We start from the raw sequence: 19257 nt of genomic DNA on the forward strand, positions 1-19257 counted from the left end.
TGTTTACTATTGTCGTTCTTCGCAATCGCAGCCACGTGTTCGATCGACATCTTCGTTGCAGATTGCGCGGGATGCTTCAATTTCATGCAGTGATTGTGACAGAGCGTGGTTGCTACTATTTCTTTACGGTTTTCTTTCTGTTTCTTACTCATTAAAATACAACGTAAGCACAAGGGCCTTTTTGCCGGACGGATGACAGTCAGCTACCATTTCGTTCCAACGTGCAGGATTTTTTGCATTAATAAAAAGAATTAAAAACCAATCAAAGACGATACTCTGCTTTTTAATACCCTTTACTTATAGATTACAGGTACACATGTACAATAGGTACCATTTTTAAATGCATCCGTTCATCCCAAACAAAAGATATTGAATTTATAATTCTATATTCACTTTCAAACATAACATTCTTCCCTGTTGTCCTTTACCATGATCCGAAATTCATTTTACAATTTAGCGAGTTCCGTATCAACAGACGGTTCACGGACTAAATGACGAACTTTATCGAACGCGGGATGTTGCTTATCACGCATCAACTTGAAGATAATGTTTTCACTCGTCGACACAAAGCACCCGTACTGCTTGAGGCGTTCAAGAGCAAATTTGCGATCCTCCTGAGTGCGCGATACCGAACAATCAGCGGCAACGTGCACCGTGTAACCCTTGTTGAGTAAATCCATTGCCGTCTGCTCGAGACAGATGTGTGATTCCAAACCGAACAGTACCACGGTCTCCGGGCCTTGCGGTCCATACAGCTCTTCTATTTTACGCTGCACCTCCGGTATCATCATGCTGAACAGCGTTTTGGGGTACACACCCTTGGCGTGTGAAATGTCCAACTCCTCCACGATGCGTCCTAGCTTTTCGGGATAGTGCTCCGTAACAATTAGCGGTACGTCGAGAATCTTGCCGGCTTGCAGCTAAAAAAAACGTAAGAAAGTGTTCAATATGTATGTGCAGTTGCTGTTATGGCAAGGTGACCTTACCAATTTGCCGGTGTTTTGGATCACTGGATCAAACATCTTCATTCCGGGGCGGAATTTATCTTGCAGATCACATAACATGAACAATGTTTTCTTTACATCCAAATAACCAAGTCTAGTCAATTGTCGCGCCATAATTATGAAACAATCGCCGGACGTAAACAGCACACAAACAGAATCGTTTTATTTATTTGCTCTATTTGACAGCATACGCTTTGGAAACACTTCAATGTTCTAAAAACTTGACACATGAGGCAGCAGTCTATGCAATAAATACGGATCTTCGAAAACGGCGAAATGGCAACGGCAAAGCCATTTAAAAAAGTTTTTGGGATGTAATTTATCTCCAAACATGTAAATGAGAATTACATTTTCAGCATTTTATCTCTACGAGTATCCTGGAACTCAACCAGGTTCAACTATATTTTTCATAGACTGTTAAAAGTGACGCTCTAAAAGCTAGTTATCGTTTAAGAAAAGTATCTTTAGACTGGAGTTTTCTTTTATTGTGTACGGTGTGAGAATAAAAAATCGAAAAGTATTTGATTTTAATGACACACTAAAATATCTAGGATTTAAAGCTGTGAATGGAGCTGTTTTCACTTAGGATGATTTTCCAGGAATAGTAATTTACGTTTATGGCTCCTAGTGTATTGGTGAATAAAGTATACCAAAATATTGGCTTATCTCGAATTTCCGAGTAAGTAGAATCCGGGAGTAAAAGTAAAATCGTTTACACTTCAATATTAGATAGTTGACTTTCTTCTCTGTATTTATTCAGCATTTATGCACTATTTTATTTACTTACTGCATTTACTGCATTTATTTTACTTTATTCAGCAAAACAGGCTATTTTTTGATAGAATTCTTTAATAATAAACTAAAAGCTAAACTAAACTCAAATGTTTTAAATGATAAAGGAAGCTATTTGAAATCAATTTAACATCTTTTTGCAAATTTTTCGTTCTATAAACTAACACAGCTGTCAAATTTCCAAAAACCGCGTATCTCCGATTCCGCGTATAAGAGGAACCGCGTATTTCGGGGACTGCCTGTACAGATTTGGGTTTTGCTTGCTATTCGAACAACTAAGAAATGTCAAAACGGAATTTCGATTTCGAAACGGCTTTTTTCGTTTTCGAACAGCTTTTTCGAAACCGCATCCTACCTTCGGCGAACTTCGTGAAACAGCAAGTGATGCGTTGGTATTGGTGAAATCTTGCGACGAAGGCAGCCATTTATTTACCTCGTCCGTCGCGAGCAATAAATAAATACGAAAATTACAACGTTTTGTGCGATCTCGCGTAAAAAAATTGTGCCCCATCAGTGGCCACCGGTACCGGGCATGCCGTGTGAGTGGAGTTGGCCGATTCCGTGCGAGCAAAGTGCGTAAAAAATGGCGTGGAAATGTGCGGAAAATGTGTGCCCTAGAAGCGCGACGTGCAGCATCGTGTAGATGAGGAGGCAAGGGTAGTGGTGCTACCTGGCACAGGTTTTTTTTCGTAGTCGTCACTGGCAACAACGACCGCGAATTTCACAGCGGGATCGTGAAAAGCGCAATTGATTCTGTTCCGTGCCGTGTGTCACCGTGGAACGCCCCGTGCACCCTGCAAACGGCGGCAAAACAATTCCGCTTGAGTAAAAGTGCATTGGCGTAAGTGCAGGAGCAGCGGAGACCAAAGTTTCGGTTCCCGTGTGTGTGGTGCGTGTGCCGAAATGGTTGTGAGTATCTGTGTACGTGTGCAGTGATTACGTTCGTGGCCGTGTTTTGTCCCGGATTGTAGGGCAGAACCGCGGTCACTGCGCCTTTCGCGTCCACGCTCCGACTTCCGTTTGCCAATGAATCGTCGGCAGTCATTGGACAAGCCAGGTGAGCAACAAGGTGAAAATGAGTTTTTGTTATTATTGTTTTTACTCCCATTTGTCCCCAAAATGTCCCCATTCCCAACCCTTAAATCAGCCGGGTGAGTCTAGTGCGTTTTCATTAAGGATGGACTCGATTAAAATCTGTGCGTGTGCGCCCAAATTCGTCCCAACAAATCAGTGATGTGCGTGCGTGTGTGTTGGTGAGCTCTTTGTGTTGCTTGTGAACCAGTGTGCGTGCATTGTTGAGAATTACAGTGAGAAGCGACACAGAAGAAACTCTCTCACTTTCGTCTCACCATTCTGTTTTCTCATTCATTATTCCGTCTTTGTCACGCTAAACTTTGTAACAAAATAACTTGAAGTAATAAAAATAATTTCATTAAATATTGCAAATAATATTTTTTTGGGGCTACATGTTGCTACATTATTTTCAATACGTGTTCGAGCTGAAAGTCATCTAGGGGCATCTGATTTCTCTAAAATTTCACTGTCACTGTGTCTGTGGGATGATTCTTTCACTCACTTTTCAGTTATCAATTCAGCAGTTGTTTACTTTTATAGAACGTTTTAACGTTTGAAAATATTGAAGTGTAACACAAAGTCATATAAATTTATTCTGCCATTTCTGTTCCCATCTGTATGTTTGTCATCACTGAATAAAAAATTCTCAAAACAATAGTTTGAAGGAATAGTAAAGGAATATCGATCGACAGCTTTATTAAGCAACTTGATCGTAAGTATTCGCAAAGGTATTCTATTTTTCTAAAACATCAAAGCAGAAATTGTTAAATATTTATTTTCTGCCGTTTTTATAATGGTTTTGTTTTGTTGTTATTTTCCTGTTCGAACGATTTAAAAACTTTTTTTTATGTAGTCGAAGTCGAACATTATCGAACTGCTGACAAATTTGAAGTTTTGGTGTTATTATATTTTGCACTTTCGTGATTAGGATGAAAACATCGTTTGTTAAGCAATAAAATAAGGTTCATATTAAATTGATTCAAGCTATTACGATTAAAATATATTTCTTTTAATAAGGCTTTATTTTTACATTGCAAAATTCCATCTACTGATTATCTGTATATTTGTTTAGCAGTAACAAATCATAATATTACCATAAATCCTAAGTTATTAAAAAATAGTGTGGGGGGGGGGGATAATCTCATTCATGAATTTTTGAATTGAAAGAATGATCTGATTTTCTATTCTGAAGATTGAAGGTTCCGCAAAGATTCATTAATTCACAAAGATTTCTGAATGCTTATCTACATTACTCTACAGAAATAATTATCCAACCAGTTAATACAAAAATTCTGCTCCATTGGTCTACGCCACTGATCGGTCAGGTACCGTTGGCAAGCAGCACTTTGGTTCTTTTGAACTTTCCTTGAGGCTCTTTGCCGAAAATGATCCATCACCCAAAAACTCGCTCAGAAATTGTAACTGTCAACCGTTATTGCTGATTCTTGACAATATCGGAATAAATTCCTGACATTGACATTGACATTTTCCTTGAGCACAACTAAAACTTGGAATCTTTCTGCATCCGTTGCGTTGTCTCTGTTGCTAATTCATCTTCGCCTAATTGCATTGTACTTAAGTCGCACTCTCGCCATTAATGATTTATTTTTTTTTCCTTTTTTTGGCTCTATTACACTCATTCCATGCGTATTTTTGTGAACCCTTGAATTACATACTTTGCGAGTTGACCAGTGATTTGAATGAATTTTGAATGAAGATTTATAAACGTGACTTTTCTCAAAAGGCTCATTTGGCCCGTCAGAAAGGTATAATTTATGTCATCTTATAAGATAGTTAGAAAGCTGTTAAAAATGAATGTAATGAGATAGTTTAAAATGTGTGTTGTATGCAAAGTAGAAACTAAATAATTTAGTTAATTAATCTGCGTCTCGATTGTTTCACAACATCAAGCAATAATAATAATAAATAAGATTGTATGCTTAATGTTTGCGTTCAGCTGAAAGTTTGTCGTGTTGCATGGGAAGGAAGGAAACCCAATCCATTCTCTCTGCTCATTCTCGCCGTCCCGGAGGGTCGTGGGAAAATGTGTTCCAGCTTGCATGCGAGCTTTACCCGTTCGCGGGCTTTGGTTTCTCTTCGCGCAGTGCAAAAAACTGTCTGCTTCCCGTGTTTGTTGAAGGCGCCCGGTGGCGTGTGTCTTCTTCCGAGCCAGCACAACAACAGGGTTAGCAGGACGTAGCAGTAAAACGAAACGAAAATCTCAAAAACGCCATCACAACGCGAACGATCGGTCCGCGGGTCATCGTCATCTCGAGCGCGCGTTGCTGCGCTTTAATCGAATGAATGGCCACCGTCGGGCATGCATTAGATGTATTGGTGCTATCACATTTTATAACTCGCAGTCGGTAGATTAATGGTATGCACGCGCGTGGAAGCATATACGCACGCACACGTATGCAGAAGGCACTGGTCGGAGCGCGCACGGGCAAAAGGATATTCACTGTCAGCGCCTGGACGGTTTCACCTGCACTCGTTTCAGTATCGTTTCGCGCGTTCGATAGTAGTCCAACGTGAGTAAAACCTTTCTCATCAACGAAAGAACTATCGATTATCGCCGTGGGGTGAATTAAAGCAAACGATCGAGTGAAAGGGAGCGAGTGAGCGAGCAACAGCTTTCACTGTTGCACGCGTGGTTCGCTCTTCCACCAGACGGGTGTAAAATGCCGGAGCCATAATAAAATTGACCCAAATGTTGTGATACTATTTTGCGTACACTTTGTGCGGAAAAGATTCACACAAACACACACTGCATCGCACCCTTCACGATAGGACCCCGTAGCATCTTGCTCTACCGACCAGCCAAGTGTCGCCAAATCGTTTTGGGTGTCTCTGCCGATGCGTGACATTCCGTACCATTGAGCGGCGAAGAAGAGCGCCCTGGGCACAGTTCTGATGACGTCAAGCTTGACGCTTAATCCCTGGTCGGTGGTTTTTCCCTGTAGTGTCCCACGCACGGAATGCAACTGCCAACCCGAACCTCGACTCTCTCCCGGTGTCGATGGTGCGCGATGCGAATTGGTTCAGCAAATAACGCGAAAGAAGCGTACACGGCGGAAAATAAAAATCGCTATAAACGACCGCCGAATCGCCGAAGACAGAAGAAAACGAAGCAACGAAGCTGAAGTCTCGCGGTGGCCAAATAAACACGCATAAAATTAGAATTTGTCTCTTTTCACCTCCGGTTGGCAAATGTTCGCTTGGTGGCTAGAGTGGCTCGTCGATCTTTAAGATGCGAAAAGTCGCGTGTTTAGCAAACGGTCGCTCATATGTGTAACAATGTACTTTGGTGACGATGGTAAAGCTGCGCATTGATCAAAGCAAGATTCGTTGCAGGCAGGTCTCGAATTTCGGAAATTGACACCCAAAACTGCACACATTTATCGATTCGAAGCTCTTTCCTATTCCGTTGAGGGGTGATATGATATTTTTGAAAATGCTAAAAATATGCTTCTTGCCCGTGACCACCTTCGTGATGCGATCACACACACGCGTGTGCAGGAGTGTACGATGGGGCGGACTCTATACACTGTGACCCGGTCGGGGAAGTTCCTAGCGTGTTCTGGTCAACCGTCTCTCGATCGCCGCGTGACCGCGTGTTGTGCAGTGTTCGGACGCGTGCGAAAATAAAACAAAAATCTTCATCATGCAAAGTGGTTCTAGGCACACGCACATACACATTACATTCGCTCAAGTTCAATGGCTCGGTGGGACAGTTAAAAACAAGCACACACACACAAACAACACCTTTCGAAAGGGAAAACCTTGCATTACTCAAGATCTTTTCTGTATTGCAAATTATGTTTATAATATCAATTATTTGATGAATTCAACGTAAACGGTTGCTTTTCATTTTGAATTCGAGTAACAATTTACAATAAATAGAGAAGAACATTAGTTTACCAACTCCAGGGAGTTCTCCAGATCAACTTCAGATTAAAGACAATAAGAAAATACATAAAACGATCTTATTAAGCACATAATCATGAGATGGCTGAACCGTAATGCCAATGAACAAGCTTAGCTTCGACGCCAAGAAGATCCATGATCAACATCAATATCATATGTAGAAATTTCATGCCCAAAAAAATGTTTTAAAAATACTAAATCAATTTTAAGGAGAGGCTCGGTGGTATATTAATAGTGGCGCCGATCTTCACACGACCGAACCGGTCCAAAATCCCACCCGGACCAACCCCCGTAGCAAGGATTGACTATCCGGCTACTTGGTAACATAAAGATTGGTAAGCCAGAAATGGCATTCATGATCTAGAAGGTCGTTATGCCAAGAAGGGAGAGAGAGGAATAAATTTTAAGTATTTTAAACTATTTTTTTTTTTTTTTATTCAATAAGAACGGCCAGGCCGTATTGCTTACAACTAATGGGGAAGCTTAATCTAAGATACAATTCACAAACGTTTGAAGACATTTCCTTCTCCAAACCGTGAAAGGTCACCTTATCCCGGGTGTACTCGGCCATATTTTAAACTATTAATGTTTACTAAAGTTTTCAAATAAAAAAGTGTTTTCCCCGTGTATTCCGATCGTAGAGATAGTACGGGTATGAGAAGAAAATTATATTTTCAGTTCTAGAATGCATTCTAGAAGAAAAAAAAAAATTAAAATTAGGTGAAAAACAGCTCTGTAGCGTCGATTTACCAATAAAACATACTTAAGTTTAAAAATGTAAAACATTATCCGGGTATCTTTCCGGTTCGTAGAGTTCACGATGAACGAATGCATGCATCGGTGTCTGGTCTAATACGTCCAAGGTCGGTTATGAAATCTCATCTATATCAGCCCCCGATGTAAGATCTAATTTATCTGTCTACGCGAGACAACCGATTCTAATGAGTCATCAGTTGACTGGTGGACTGGTAGAAATTCATAAAAGAAAAGAAAAAGTCATAATTCTATACCGTTTAGAATTTTTGAATAATCTTCAGTTCTGGTCTCCAGTGACAATCCGATGCGAAACCGACTTGCTTTGAAATCGTTGCAGAATCATTGCAAAAATGGATTTGGCCTTCGCTCAAACCGTGTGTCACTCATTTGCGAGCTCACTGGATCATTCACAGGGGGTTTTAACGAACACAAATTGTCGCTTGAGATGCATTTATTGCTTCTTCGTCAATGTTTGATACATTTATGTTGCGTTGGAATCCAACAAATCGTTCAATTTTTCGCCTTCAATGACAATTATCCTTTGTGTCTAAATTACCACTTTTGCATTGCCGGGAACAGCTGTCATATGTTCACCATAAACCTCGACCGTTTTTTTTTGCATCAAATAAAAAACGAAACCAGTCAATGCCCCGAATGCTCAATATTTTGAACGTGATTCGCACGATGGCATATGGTAGATAACAAAGTTACTTTATTTTTGGCAGACACATGTACAGTGGAGCTCCGATTATCTGTGCTCATCGGTACTCGTCGGTTACCGGATAATCGGATAACACGGATAACAGGCACATCTCCTTTTTTTGATAACAAATGGTGTATGTATCAACGGTAAGGCTTTTTTGGTATATTATCTATTTTTGCTGCGTGTTTTATTGTTGCAAAAGACACTGCAGTTGTTTTTTTTTTATTTGAGCTCTTTTTGTCTATCAAAATTGGGTCTTTCATTTCTCCTGTCAATGATGTTGCACGGAATATGTCAAATATCGTAAGGAACTGTCATTTCCGGGCTGCACGGATAATCCGTCCCCCAGATAATCTACACTCCACTGTATGTTGAAACCTAATTTCTAACAACAAATGAAGTGTACCTCAAACCGATTTGATGCATACAGCGCTGTTAGCAAACCTCTCACAACACACACAGGACAACTTAAACATATCGCTTTGAGTGCATAACGTTTTATGTAAATATTACTTGCAAATACACGCGCATGTTTGGTCACAAAAACAGCGTTTGCAATACACACTTACACTGGTCAGGTGGCCGCCGAACTCCGATTGCATTCGTAAACAATGCACCGAAAAAAAAAATGTGTGTTTGGTCTTTGTTTTGGTTGCTGTTTTACAACATTGCCACTCCATCGCTATATGCCGTGTTTCGTCGTTTGCATGGGCCACCGAGGAAGCATAACAGCCGACTCCATATAGTACGCTATTCGCGTGCTAGTAGCGCGTCTCCAGCGCACGGTATTGTGTGAGTAGGGAACGTGCGTGTTGTTAGAAGCCATGTGCTTGGATTCCAACGTACTACCGGCTGGCGGAGTGGGGAAGCACATTCACCCTTGGCCGGTGCAAAAGCAATCGTTGGGACACCGTTTACGAGTCTTTTCCTTCCGGTTGACCTATCCCAACCGAATGTTTGTGTCTGTTGCCATAGCGCGGTAAATTGAAAACCCCTGACACAGAAGCATTACTCGGGATTATTAACTGTTGAAATCGTGGCTTTATTGCTCGATCAATCCTCTTCAAATTTTGTATGTCAGCTGTAGCGATTTTGTTGGTAGAATATATCCTAAAAAGGAGACAGCAAATCAGCTGCATCGAAAAGTTTTACAGATATACCGAATAGCGAACTCAACCCAGGCAATGGACTGCTGCAACAGTATTTGTTGCGAAACCAAATATTGCTCAAAGCGTGTATGGAACGAGGTGCGAGTCACAGAATATCGCAGCTCGCAAGCAGAAAACGTAACTGCGTGTAGCCGTGATAATGAAATGTAACCTCGAACGCTCGGTACCGGCGGTGAGTTCTCCCCGATCGTCCTTTATCCAACCCAACGTGCAACTGGCAAGGTGGTTTCGCCGCAGGATGAAGAAAAGTTGCAAAAGTGATAAAAATCTCTGACCCATATACCTTCCATTAACCCGGGCGGTTGAATCGCTTCCGGGATCTCTTGGAGCGTCGTTCTGCCCCAGAAGGTTCTCAGAAGACATTGGCATTGGCAGGCGGGCGAGGCAGAGCCGACCGCGTGAGTAGAGTACTACCTTTTTTTTCCCCATGTTACATTGACGGCGGCATGCAGCAGCTGAGCTGTGTGTGTGTGCCGATGTGTGTGTGTGACGAAGGGGCACGGTAGCAATATTGGAGGTTGGTTCATTCATGGTTTCGTTTTCGCTTCCACTGCGCGCCTCTGTTCCGTGTGCCGTGCGTCTCCACCGTCACTTTCCTCGCTGGGCATGTGGCACGCTGCCTCAAGGGCGAAAAAGAAAATCAAGTCACGAGAGACGCTCGGTTTGCTGCTGAGTCGATGGCGCGTTTTGCCTGCTGTGTTTGCGTGGAACGTGTTGTGGGCTTACTTTATCTTGTTATTGCCTCTCCTCGCTGGCTAGTGGAAACTTGCTTAGCGCTCAGTTCTCTACCTGCGTTCGCATGACATTTAGGGAAAAGTTAGAGGATAAAGTTTAACTTCATTTGCTCGTTCTTTCTATTATTTTTATATTACATGGTAAATAACGATCAAATGGATCATTGTTTGTATCATTGTTTTCTTTGTTTAAGCTACGCAATTCGTTGCTTAAATAAACACATGTCAATTTATCTCGTTATGGTTACCTGTATGTTGTGTAATATTGTTCCAAACTGTATATGAAGCAAAGTTTCATTTGATGCAGGAACCACCACTTGTTGTGCGTCCGGTTTTTTTGTATTTGTTGTTCGTCTCGGCTTGTGGCTTTGTGCGAATGTTTGTATGCTCCTGGGTTTGTTTGTTTGTTTTTTATGCTCTTCCTCATTTCATAAATCCGGAACCACTAGCATCCGTTGCTGCGTCACGCAAACACACATAACCAACACATATGTGCGCTATTCGCATCTGTTTCGATAGTTACTTTCACTTGGAACCAAGAGACATAATTTTTATCATACGGTGGCTTTCGGCCACCTCACCCCGGATTTGGACAGAAGCAGTACCAGTTTTCGGAACACGGTGAAAAAGAAAGTGAACTATGGTGAACATCTGCTAGCATGGCGAAGAAGATGAATATTCCAAAACAATGGCAAATAAATATTTGATCCATACAAATGATTTATGTAAAAAATAAATATTTCAATTCCAGCTGCACGTTAAAAGTATTAGGTCATTTTTTATATATTAGCAATTTAATTAAATATGTTTTATTTTATAAAACAAAAATTATAAAACTTGTAGTATCGCTACGGCCGTGAATTACAAAATTATCTGAATGTTTTATTTCTTTTTCTTTTTTTGTTGTTTGTTATTTCATCCTAATCTGTCTTTTAACAGGAAAAAATATGTTTTTTTCAACATTGTAATAACATCTTAATAGAGGTATCTTAATTGCTTCCTTCTTTTATTAGCACATTGACACACGCAGTCAGATATCGTCAACGGGTATTTACTTTGCCACTAAACACTTTCTATCTTACGAAACTTTGCCACGACAGAAACCTGTTGCATTCCACGGTTGGAAGCATCGTATGCCATAATGTATGCGTAATATTTAGTCAACCAGCATATAGATAGTGTAATAAACTGAAATACGTTTCGTAAAGTTCGTTCGTTCGGATGCGGATTATGTCCAGGGTCGTTCTAATCAAAGACGACCTGATCAAAGTGTGAACCTTTAAATTGCCAAGACGTGCGTAATATGTGGCATAATCGATAAGAAACATGCAAGACATGCAGCTCCTCAACTCCAACTGATACACAGTGTAGATACGGAAAGTGCGTCATCTACTTTTACCTAGTACTCGTCATGTTGTGGCGACAGACGGATTACGGTGTGAATGGAAGAATATATCTTCGATCGTCTTTAATGTAAATAGTACGTGATTGTGCGATGCTTTCGCGTGACGTACGCATTGGGAAGTGCGCTGTATTATTATTTATCCACCAGCGGAAACGCTGGGAAAGTGTAATCTGTGTAGAGATTTCAAGCCGTGTGGCCAATACAAGTGCAACCAAACGTGTGAATTCAAACGACAGAGCGAGATAGTCATGTCCGTCACTACCGCAGGGCTATTGCGATGCACCTCTTCTTGTACATTGGTGTGCATAAATTTATGCGTGACCGATGATCAGAACAGCCTTGCCAGAACATGGGACCTCTGGAGAAGACAGCACATGACTTGGAGATGACTTGGTAGATACGAACGGAAATTCGCAGCGTGTTGGATACAGAGTGCTGGAAAATTAGATTTAAATTGATTGCTGCCATCGCACCATCGACGATATCGTTCTTGCTAGTGCCATATTGAAGAAGGTGCCAGCTTTAGTAGCGCTTATGGGGTAGCCAATAAGTCGGAACTAATATACCATCACAACAGTTCTAACATTACGTGAAATTAATTGTGGACTGAAGTTGCCAATTGTGGTCAATGTATTAACTATTAACTAATGTTATTTTTAGGGGCTCTTATTTAGTGCTACTTTCGACTGAAACCTATATTGTTGTTTTATAATCTCAATTTTCTTGGATATAGATACTTTTGAAGTCTTTAGTCTTGCAGTGAATTCATGTGTATTTGAACGCTCAGTAACGTTGAGTATTGTGTTATTCGTATGTAAACTAAGTAAAAGTAGAGGGACATCAGACTGTAAGCATGTTATCCTTTCCGCCGGCACTCGTCCAATATCGTCTGCTTGAATGACGAGTCAATCAGTATCCTTCGTGCGAATGAGATAAATCGAAAGCAAGAAGTGCATCTTTGCGTGCTGGGTCGGTTCGATGGTCTATTAATCCTATTCACAACAACGATGGCGCTTGGCATGTTTGCAGATCTTATGGGTAGCAAGACTGCTTGCACTACTTTCGTAATTAATCAGGCAACGGAGGCAAAGGATTGTCATTCCGTGTTCATAACATACGGAACCATATGATAAAGATAGAGCGATACGAGAAAATGAAGAGTTTTAATTGCGCATATATGCCATGTATCCAAACATTGCATACTTATCGGAGAAATGTCTAAACATTTATGGGTTAAGATATATCCGCTAAAAGATTTTCGATGCACACTGAAAAGTTATCTTTTCTGACCCATGTGGACAAAAGTTATTGTTCAATTTTAATTAATATTGTATTGATATAAATAATATCGGGTCGGTCAAGAATTAGATGTCCTTTCGCTATTTAGCGTTTTTCATACAATTTTTCGAACAATTTCAATATGCATTGGAACTGATATTCTGCACAATTTGGCACTTTTACTGTAGGATGTAGCATTCTTTTTTGAATTCTCTCCTTCCGTGTACCCTGTTGACACATAGCAAATGACTCTGCATGCATAATTCGCAGTAATTATCAATTATAGTGCGTTGAGTAGGAGCGGATTGAATGAATATGTATATAAATTACGGTTCGGTTAAACATGATTTATCATTACGACCCTCCAACCTCAAATCGAACACACCCTTCACCGCGTATACGCTTTCATCGACTTGCCCGACGCCAGAAGGTTAAAAAGTATGCTTTATGCAATTTATTAACGAACATTTTGCGTGCCAAAATGTCACCCAGGAAATGAAGTGGTACCCCACGGCTATGGTAGACAAAGAGCAAAGATTCAGAATAAAAATAAAACGTGTCTCATCGTAGGGAGGATTTGGGTTGGATCGGTCGTGATCGATAAATGCATAATGTGCAGTTACCAGTGGAGAATATTTATTGATGAGACTTTTTTGTTAGCCTTCTTGTGTGATATGACGATCAAATTAATGGACACCTTAATAATTAAATAATAACAAAGGATGACCCCTAGCGTGAAACGTCACAACCATTTAGTTGTAGAAAGTACGCAAGAAATTAATCAAGGACATCAACGAACTTGCTGATGTGAACGTGGGATAGGAAAAAATGACTTCAAATTCAAACTGTCTACTCTGTCCTAAGGGTACGATAACGAGACATCGCATAAAGTTAAAGTGATCGTTGAGGTGGTTGTGTTTTTTGTAAATGATTATTTACATTGTTGAACCAAGTGGAGTACCAAGTTCGCCTGTCGATCGTCGTTCTTTCGATTTATCTATTTATTTCATTAATAATTCCCATGGGAACTTTTTGTTACGATTTTATAATGATGAAGAAGCAATGAAAAAGTTTTTACGGAATGTTGGTTATATCTTCCGTCATGGATGAATAAAACACGGATAAAACAGACCACATGAATAACAGAACATTGAATTTCCGACCCCTGAAGAGAGCATTTAATTTCATCAGCCCAGATTCTGGCAGCTTGTAAGCACTTAGTTTATTACCCCCGAGTCGAAAGATCGATTTGAATTACTGTTTGCTGGCTGTTTGCGTTATTTAATATTATGATCATTGTTGAATACCTTTTTTGCAGAATATAATTCATAAATTAAATTCTCCACATCGAAAGTATGTGATGAATTTGTTAATATTTGTATGTAATAGTAAAACCACGGAGCTGAACGCCAACTATTTAATTGAAACAAAAAAAAAAAGATGAAGTATGATAAATTCCTATGTTTAATAAACCTAAATGATACTTCGACTCTAGACGGCTTTGCATCAGCCTCTATAACATCTAACCTTTGGGATACGTACTGCGTAGACAAAGGAGTTTAAATTTCTATTTGATGAAATAGTATTTAATCATCCTCGATCAAAAGTTCATTGCTTGCATTTAGAAATAAACGCCGCTAGCAAGAATTCGTGTGCTGCGTGTCAAAAATGTGGGCAACCAGTCAAAACCATTGTAAAACCCTGTATTTTACATGCACCAATCAATCAATACAAATGATGAACATAGACAACAAGCAACACGGTAGAAATATAGTACAAAAATTGCTAAGAATCGTAGAACAATACTTGTGGAAATTGATAAACATTTGAAGCGTACATCGATTATATAATTTTCTTCTGCCCTGCCGCTGAGTGGTGCTAAATTGTTTCCCCTTTCTTTGTTTATATTCAAGTGCGAGAAACGTATTTGTGACCAAACTACCACAGTGTGTGCAACAAAAGGATTAGTCGTAGCCATCAGTAGCGAAACGAGAAGTAGCAGAAACGCAAAGCTCTACTCTCATAAAACAGAGCACGATCAGTGTTCTTCTAACCCGTCGCTATTCGTCATCGTCACGCAAAGGATTTGTGATCCTTTCGGTATTGTGGCAAATAAGCGAACAGAGTGGAACGGTGACAATAAACTGTCCGACAAAATAGTACACGAATCAAACGTAACGCGGGAGGAACATATTTTCGAAAAGTCTGATGATGACAGCTGAATGTCATCAATGCAATTTGCAATGGCCCATCAAATTGTGCTTTTTTATTATTTATTCTCAAGTCCAATGATGATCTTATCCTTAAATTTTATTATGTTTTTAAAATTTGTATTCCATCATAATTTTGTGCGTTTAATCTGCTTTCGTGATTGTTACTAAAGCTTACTTATATATGTTTTATGCTACACTGAAAAGCGTATTGCATTGTTGACATTACAAAACGAGAAACACAGCAATTATACTATGGATCTTTCATGAAGTTCCATCCGTGTCGGAATGCGCTTTGGAATGATTTTACACCAGATACGTCCTCGAAAAAATGATGACGAACACCTAGCAATGTGCAAACTCAAATACTCACTGCTTCAATGATTTACGGTCGCTAAAACAGTCAAGCGACCTGTGTCGCCTCCAAACACATAATAAATCCCTGGTGGCTCCATCTATCTTTCATCAGCTTGCCCATCGTCTTTTCTGCCCATTTTTCCCCATCCCTTTGCACATCTGCTTGGATCGGGTCAGGCAGGCAGACAGTCTATCAAATGCAAACACACACCAATCGCGCCGTTTCGTGCTTTGTTATTACTGACCGATGTCGACCATCCTTGCCGGTATAGTGCGGTGCACCGGTTCAACAAAAACCGGAGACAGATTTGTGCTTCGAAAGGCTCTAAGAAACGATGGTATGTAAGCGGCACCAGCCGAAAAAACAACCCCTCTACCTTGTCCGCTTGTTGCTGTTTTGCATATCGCACAGTACCGATCGCTCCCGCTCGGGCGCAAAATTTTTGTTTCTTTCGCATTCGCACTGTTATGGTGTTTTAGTGTTGGGAGAGTGTCACGCATATCTTGGCAGAACCATCGGGAATAATAGTGCTGCTGATGGGGAAATAACTGATGGGGTTATGGTGCAAATCCTATTACCACCATCACAACTACTCGCAAACAAACCGAGGAAAAACCCAAAACCGTGGGGAAAATGCGGCTAGTGGTGGTCCGAATCCGACAGCAATTTACACCGCTGACAGGGAAATTAAACGAACGTAGACATTTTCCAGCAAAAACAAAAAAAAACCGAAAGATGTGTATGTGAAAATGGGCAATAGGATTTGCAACTCCGGGGACATAAAAAAAAGTCCCACAAATGAAAAAAATCAACATTTGTTTATGTGTCTGCGTTCCGGCAGTGAGTACATACGACAATCCCAAACGAATGGTTGTTGCTAGAGCTACATACGTAGTGCTAAGAGCACTTTTTTGTGTTGATAGAATTTTTGAGTCTTTCAAATATTGTCGTCCTTGTTCGTCCCTTTTTTCCTACCCAAGCTGGCAACGCACCGTCTCCCCAATGTTACGCACGACTAGGCGTCTCCACCAGTGTTTTGGAGCAGAGTAACTGGCATAGTTTGGCAAAACCGGAACGGGTTTTGGAGCAAAGGAAGGGATGAAATCTTTCGTCTGGTTAGATTCTTCACTTACGCATCAGGAAAGAACAATTTACGGCTAGTTTCGTGGTGGTGTATCGGAATTTTTCGGAACAATGTTTTTTTGTCTTCCCTTTTCTGCATCATATGAAATGGGTTTCGAAAGGGCAGAAAAGCGATCTGCCGTGTTGGGAAAACATCCGTACATCATCCCACAGTTCGGTCATCGGTCAGCAGTGACAGCCTGGTCGGAGGGATTCCCGGTAGGGGTGAAATGAAAAAAGCAACCTTACGAATAATGGCATCATAGGTCTCATAGGTGTTCAAAAAGGACATGCGAGAACAGAGAGCCAAGATGGGCATATTGATATTGCCACCGGCAGCTCGTCCACGCTCTGTAAAGGTTATACGGTACCATGGCAGGAAAGGTATTTTTGTTGATACTTTGGTTGATTTGCTTTTTTCTTCGTATAACGATTTCTTTCCAAAATGACACAGTAGATGAATCGGAAAAGACCTGCCAAAGGTCGGTCGGAGTTTCGAAAGGTTGTTGGAGTGGCCGATGGCGTTGTTTAAGTTGCTCTCGTTGCTTTCCCGGCACATCCCGGTGCATCGTTCAGTTTGGAAGATTTTGGTGGTTTCTCGTGCATGCACCATCCCTAAATACAAGCGTGAAGCTTTTCAACTTACAGGTGCTTTTTTGGTTGTTGTTTGAGTTTACTTTCGGTAGAAGCACCGGCAGACATTGCAATTGTGGGGGCGCAGGTTTGCTGCACCTTATGTTTGTGAGCAGACGAGTCATTGGCTTTAGCCAACACCTAACCACATCACATCACTGAAGGATCAACTTCCGACCGTTAATGTTTGCAGGAGTGCGTTTTTGGATACCCTTCTCGTCGGTTGATGTGTTGTTCCAATGATCATCGAAAAGGTGAGAGTGTTTTTTTTTTTTGTTTTAGTTGCATCAAGGGCGGTACGTACATGTACGGAAGCGTCTATTAGAAGAGAACTTTTCATCTCCGTTTATCGAACAAAAACCTCTACGAAATCGGTGTAAATGTTTTAGAATTGCAGATTTTATCTGGTCGTGAGTTTCTTCCACCAATCAAATGTCCGCTACAACATTATCCAATATATTAAATCTTTAAATCTTTTTGTCCACAACACACAAGCTTTAGGATGCCAATATCCTTTCGGTACGGAATAGTCCACGTCACACCTGGAGTCGAGTGGATGCCAAGCGATAAACGGGCTTAGAGTCAGATACCACGATGTGTATGTCTAGCACTAGAAAATGTGATTTTGCTTTTCAATGTCCTCTTGAGACGGCATGCAATCAGATGGAAAAGTAGGTGACAACGCACGAGTGACAGTTTTTCAAACATTCGGCAAGAAATTCGGCACTCGAACCTTCGGACCAATTCGTTCGTTGTTACCTATATCCGAGTCGCATTCGTATGTTTCGCTAACGTAGCTTATGAAAGTTTGTTTAAAAAGGTAAAAGGTTGGTTTTGATAGTAATGGACTGATGATACCCGTCAATCGGATATATTTCCTCGCTTTTGTATATCACCGTCGTGATAGATTCGTTGTGCTGCTACGTACGTACTCTTTGGTTGGCGATGTATGTTCCAAATGTTTTTTTTTTAAATCAATATCCAACACAAACCTAGGGTGGTGCACTGTACAGCAAACACCGATAACGGCCAGTACAAACCACATAACAGCTCCAGTGCGTTGGCTAAAAAAGCATGTTTTTTTTTTACAAAAACCCGCGATTCAATGTTGCACAATGCAGTAGAGCGATCCTCAAACGTTTGCACAAAGCAATAAATCGTAATGGAAGGTGAACGTGTTGTGGAATAAAACTTTGATTGATTCTTTTTACGGCAAAATGCCTTTTGGTTTTAGATACGTACCTATAATTTTAATAAATTTTGGCAAATATATTTGATCGATTTATGAGGTTCTCTTTGCGGTTGGCAATGAAAGCAAAATTGTTTAAAAATTTCGTAAAAAATGTTAGCTCTACTAGCGCATTTGAGCATCATTCATCGTTGAAAACCACAAAACTATTTCGTTTTACAACGTTCGAATGGTCGTTGCATTAAACTAGTATGTTCGGAAATTAAACCAGGGTTTAAATAGTGCATCCTAATGCTCGGTGACAGGTGCACTATGCGCAGTTAATGAGTGACGTTGTGACCATCTAGTCTGTGTGAAGTGCTCATCTAGTCTCGACCCGCTGGTTGTTGTGCATTTCGTTCGTTATAATTTACTTTCACTTTTCCCTTTCGGTGAAAATAATTTGTCTCTCATTATTATTATTATTAACTATTCAGTTCTAAAGCAACAATACAACGAAAACACGATACACAAGTATTTGACACAAATTCTATATCCCGCCAATACGTGCCAACCCGTTTTCGAATTGCAATCGATCGAAGTAAAACCCATCGCTCTAGCATATATAGCTTGTGCACATGCATATGCACCATGGACCTTGAAGTTTGTTGAGTCGGAATTCAATAGTGATATACATATATTAACATCATGCGTTCATTGAGCGTTGGCAAAACAGATTTGTGCAGCGAACTAAATGTATGAGCTTGCACCGTCTAGAGTCCCACCGGCTAGTGTGTGCCGGTGTTCACCGTAAACATGTTCGAACCATGGCACCGTGATATGCGAACCGAATCAACCAGCTATCGGACTATTAAACGGTAATTAGGAAGCAGTAGCGATAAGCAAAGCGAATTACCGAAGCCG

The 19257-nt window shown here is 40.6% G+C and overlaps 1 protein-coding gene across 1 annotated transcript; it reads right to left on the reverse strand.

The window, feature by feature from the left end:
* Positions 1-446: 446 nt before the first annotated feature.
* LOC128719308 (isochorismatase domain-containing protein 1) lies at positions 447-1118 on the reverse strand. The gene is made up of 2 exons (XM_053812932.1): positions 987-1118; positions 447-920 (listed from the first exon to the last, which is right to left on the reverse strand). The coding sequence occupies exons 1-2, from the start codon at positions 1116-1118 to the stop codon at positions 447-449; spliced, it is 606 nt and encodes a 201-aa protein (XP_053668907.1).
* Between the last annotated feature and the right edge of the window lie 18139 nt (positions 1119-19257).

The sequence above is a fragment of the Anopheles marshallii genome, chromosome 2, assembly GCF_943734725.1.
Source record: "Anopheles marshallii chromosome 2, idAnoMarsDA_429_01, whole genome shotgun sequence".
In the NCBI taxonomy this organism is placed as follows: domain Eukaryota; kingdom Metazoa; phylum Arthropoda; class Insecta; order Diptera; family Culicidae; genus Anopheles; species Anopheles marshallii.

Bases quoted from the DNA above. Each gene is read 5' to 3' on its own strand.
- LOC128719308 (XM_053812932.1), bottom strand. From the start codon at position 1,118: ATGGCGCGACAATTGACTAGACTTGGTTATTTGGATGTAAAGAAAACA. The intron at 921-986 runs GTAAGGTCACCT...CGTTTTTTTTAG, and splicing joins TCCAAAACACCGGCAAATTG to CTGCAAGCCGGCAAGATTCT.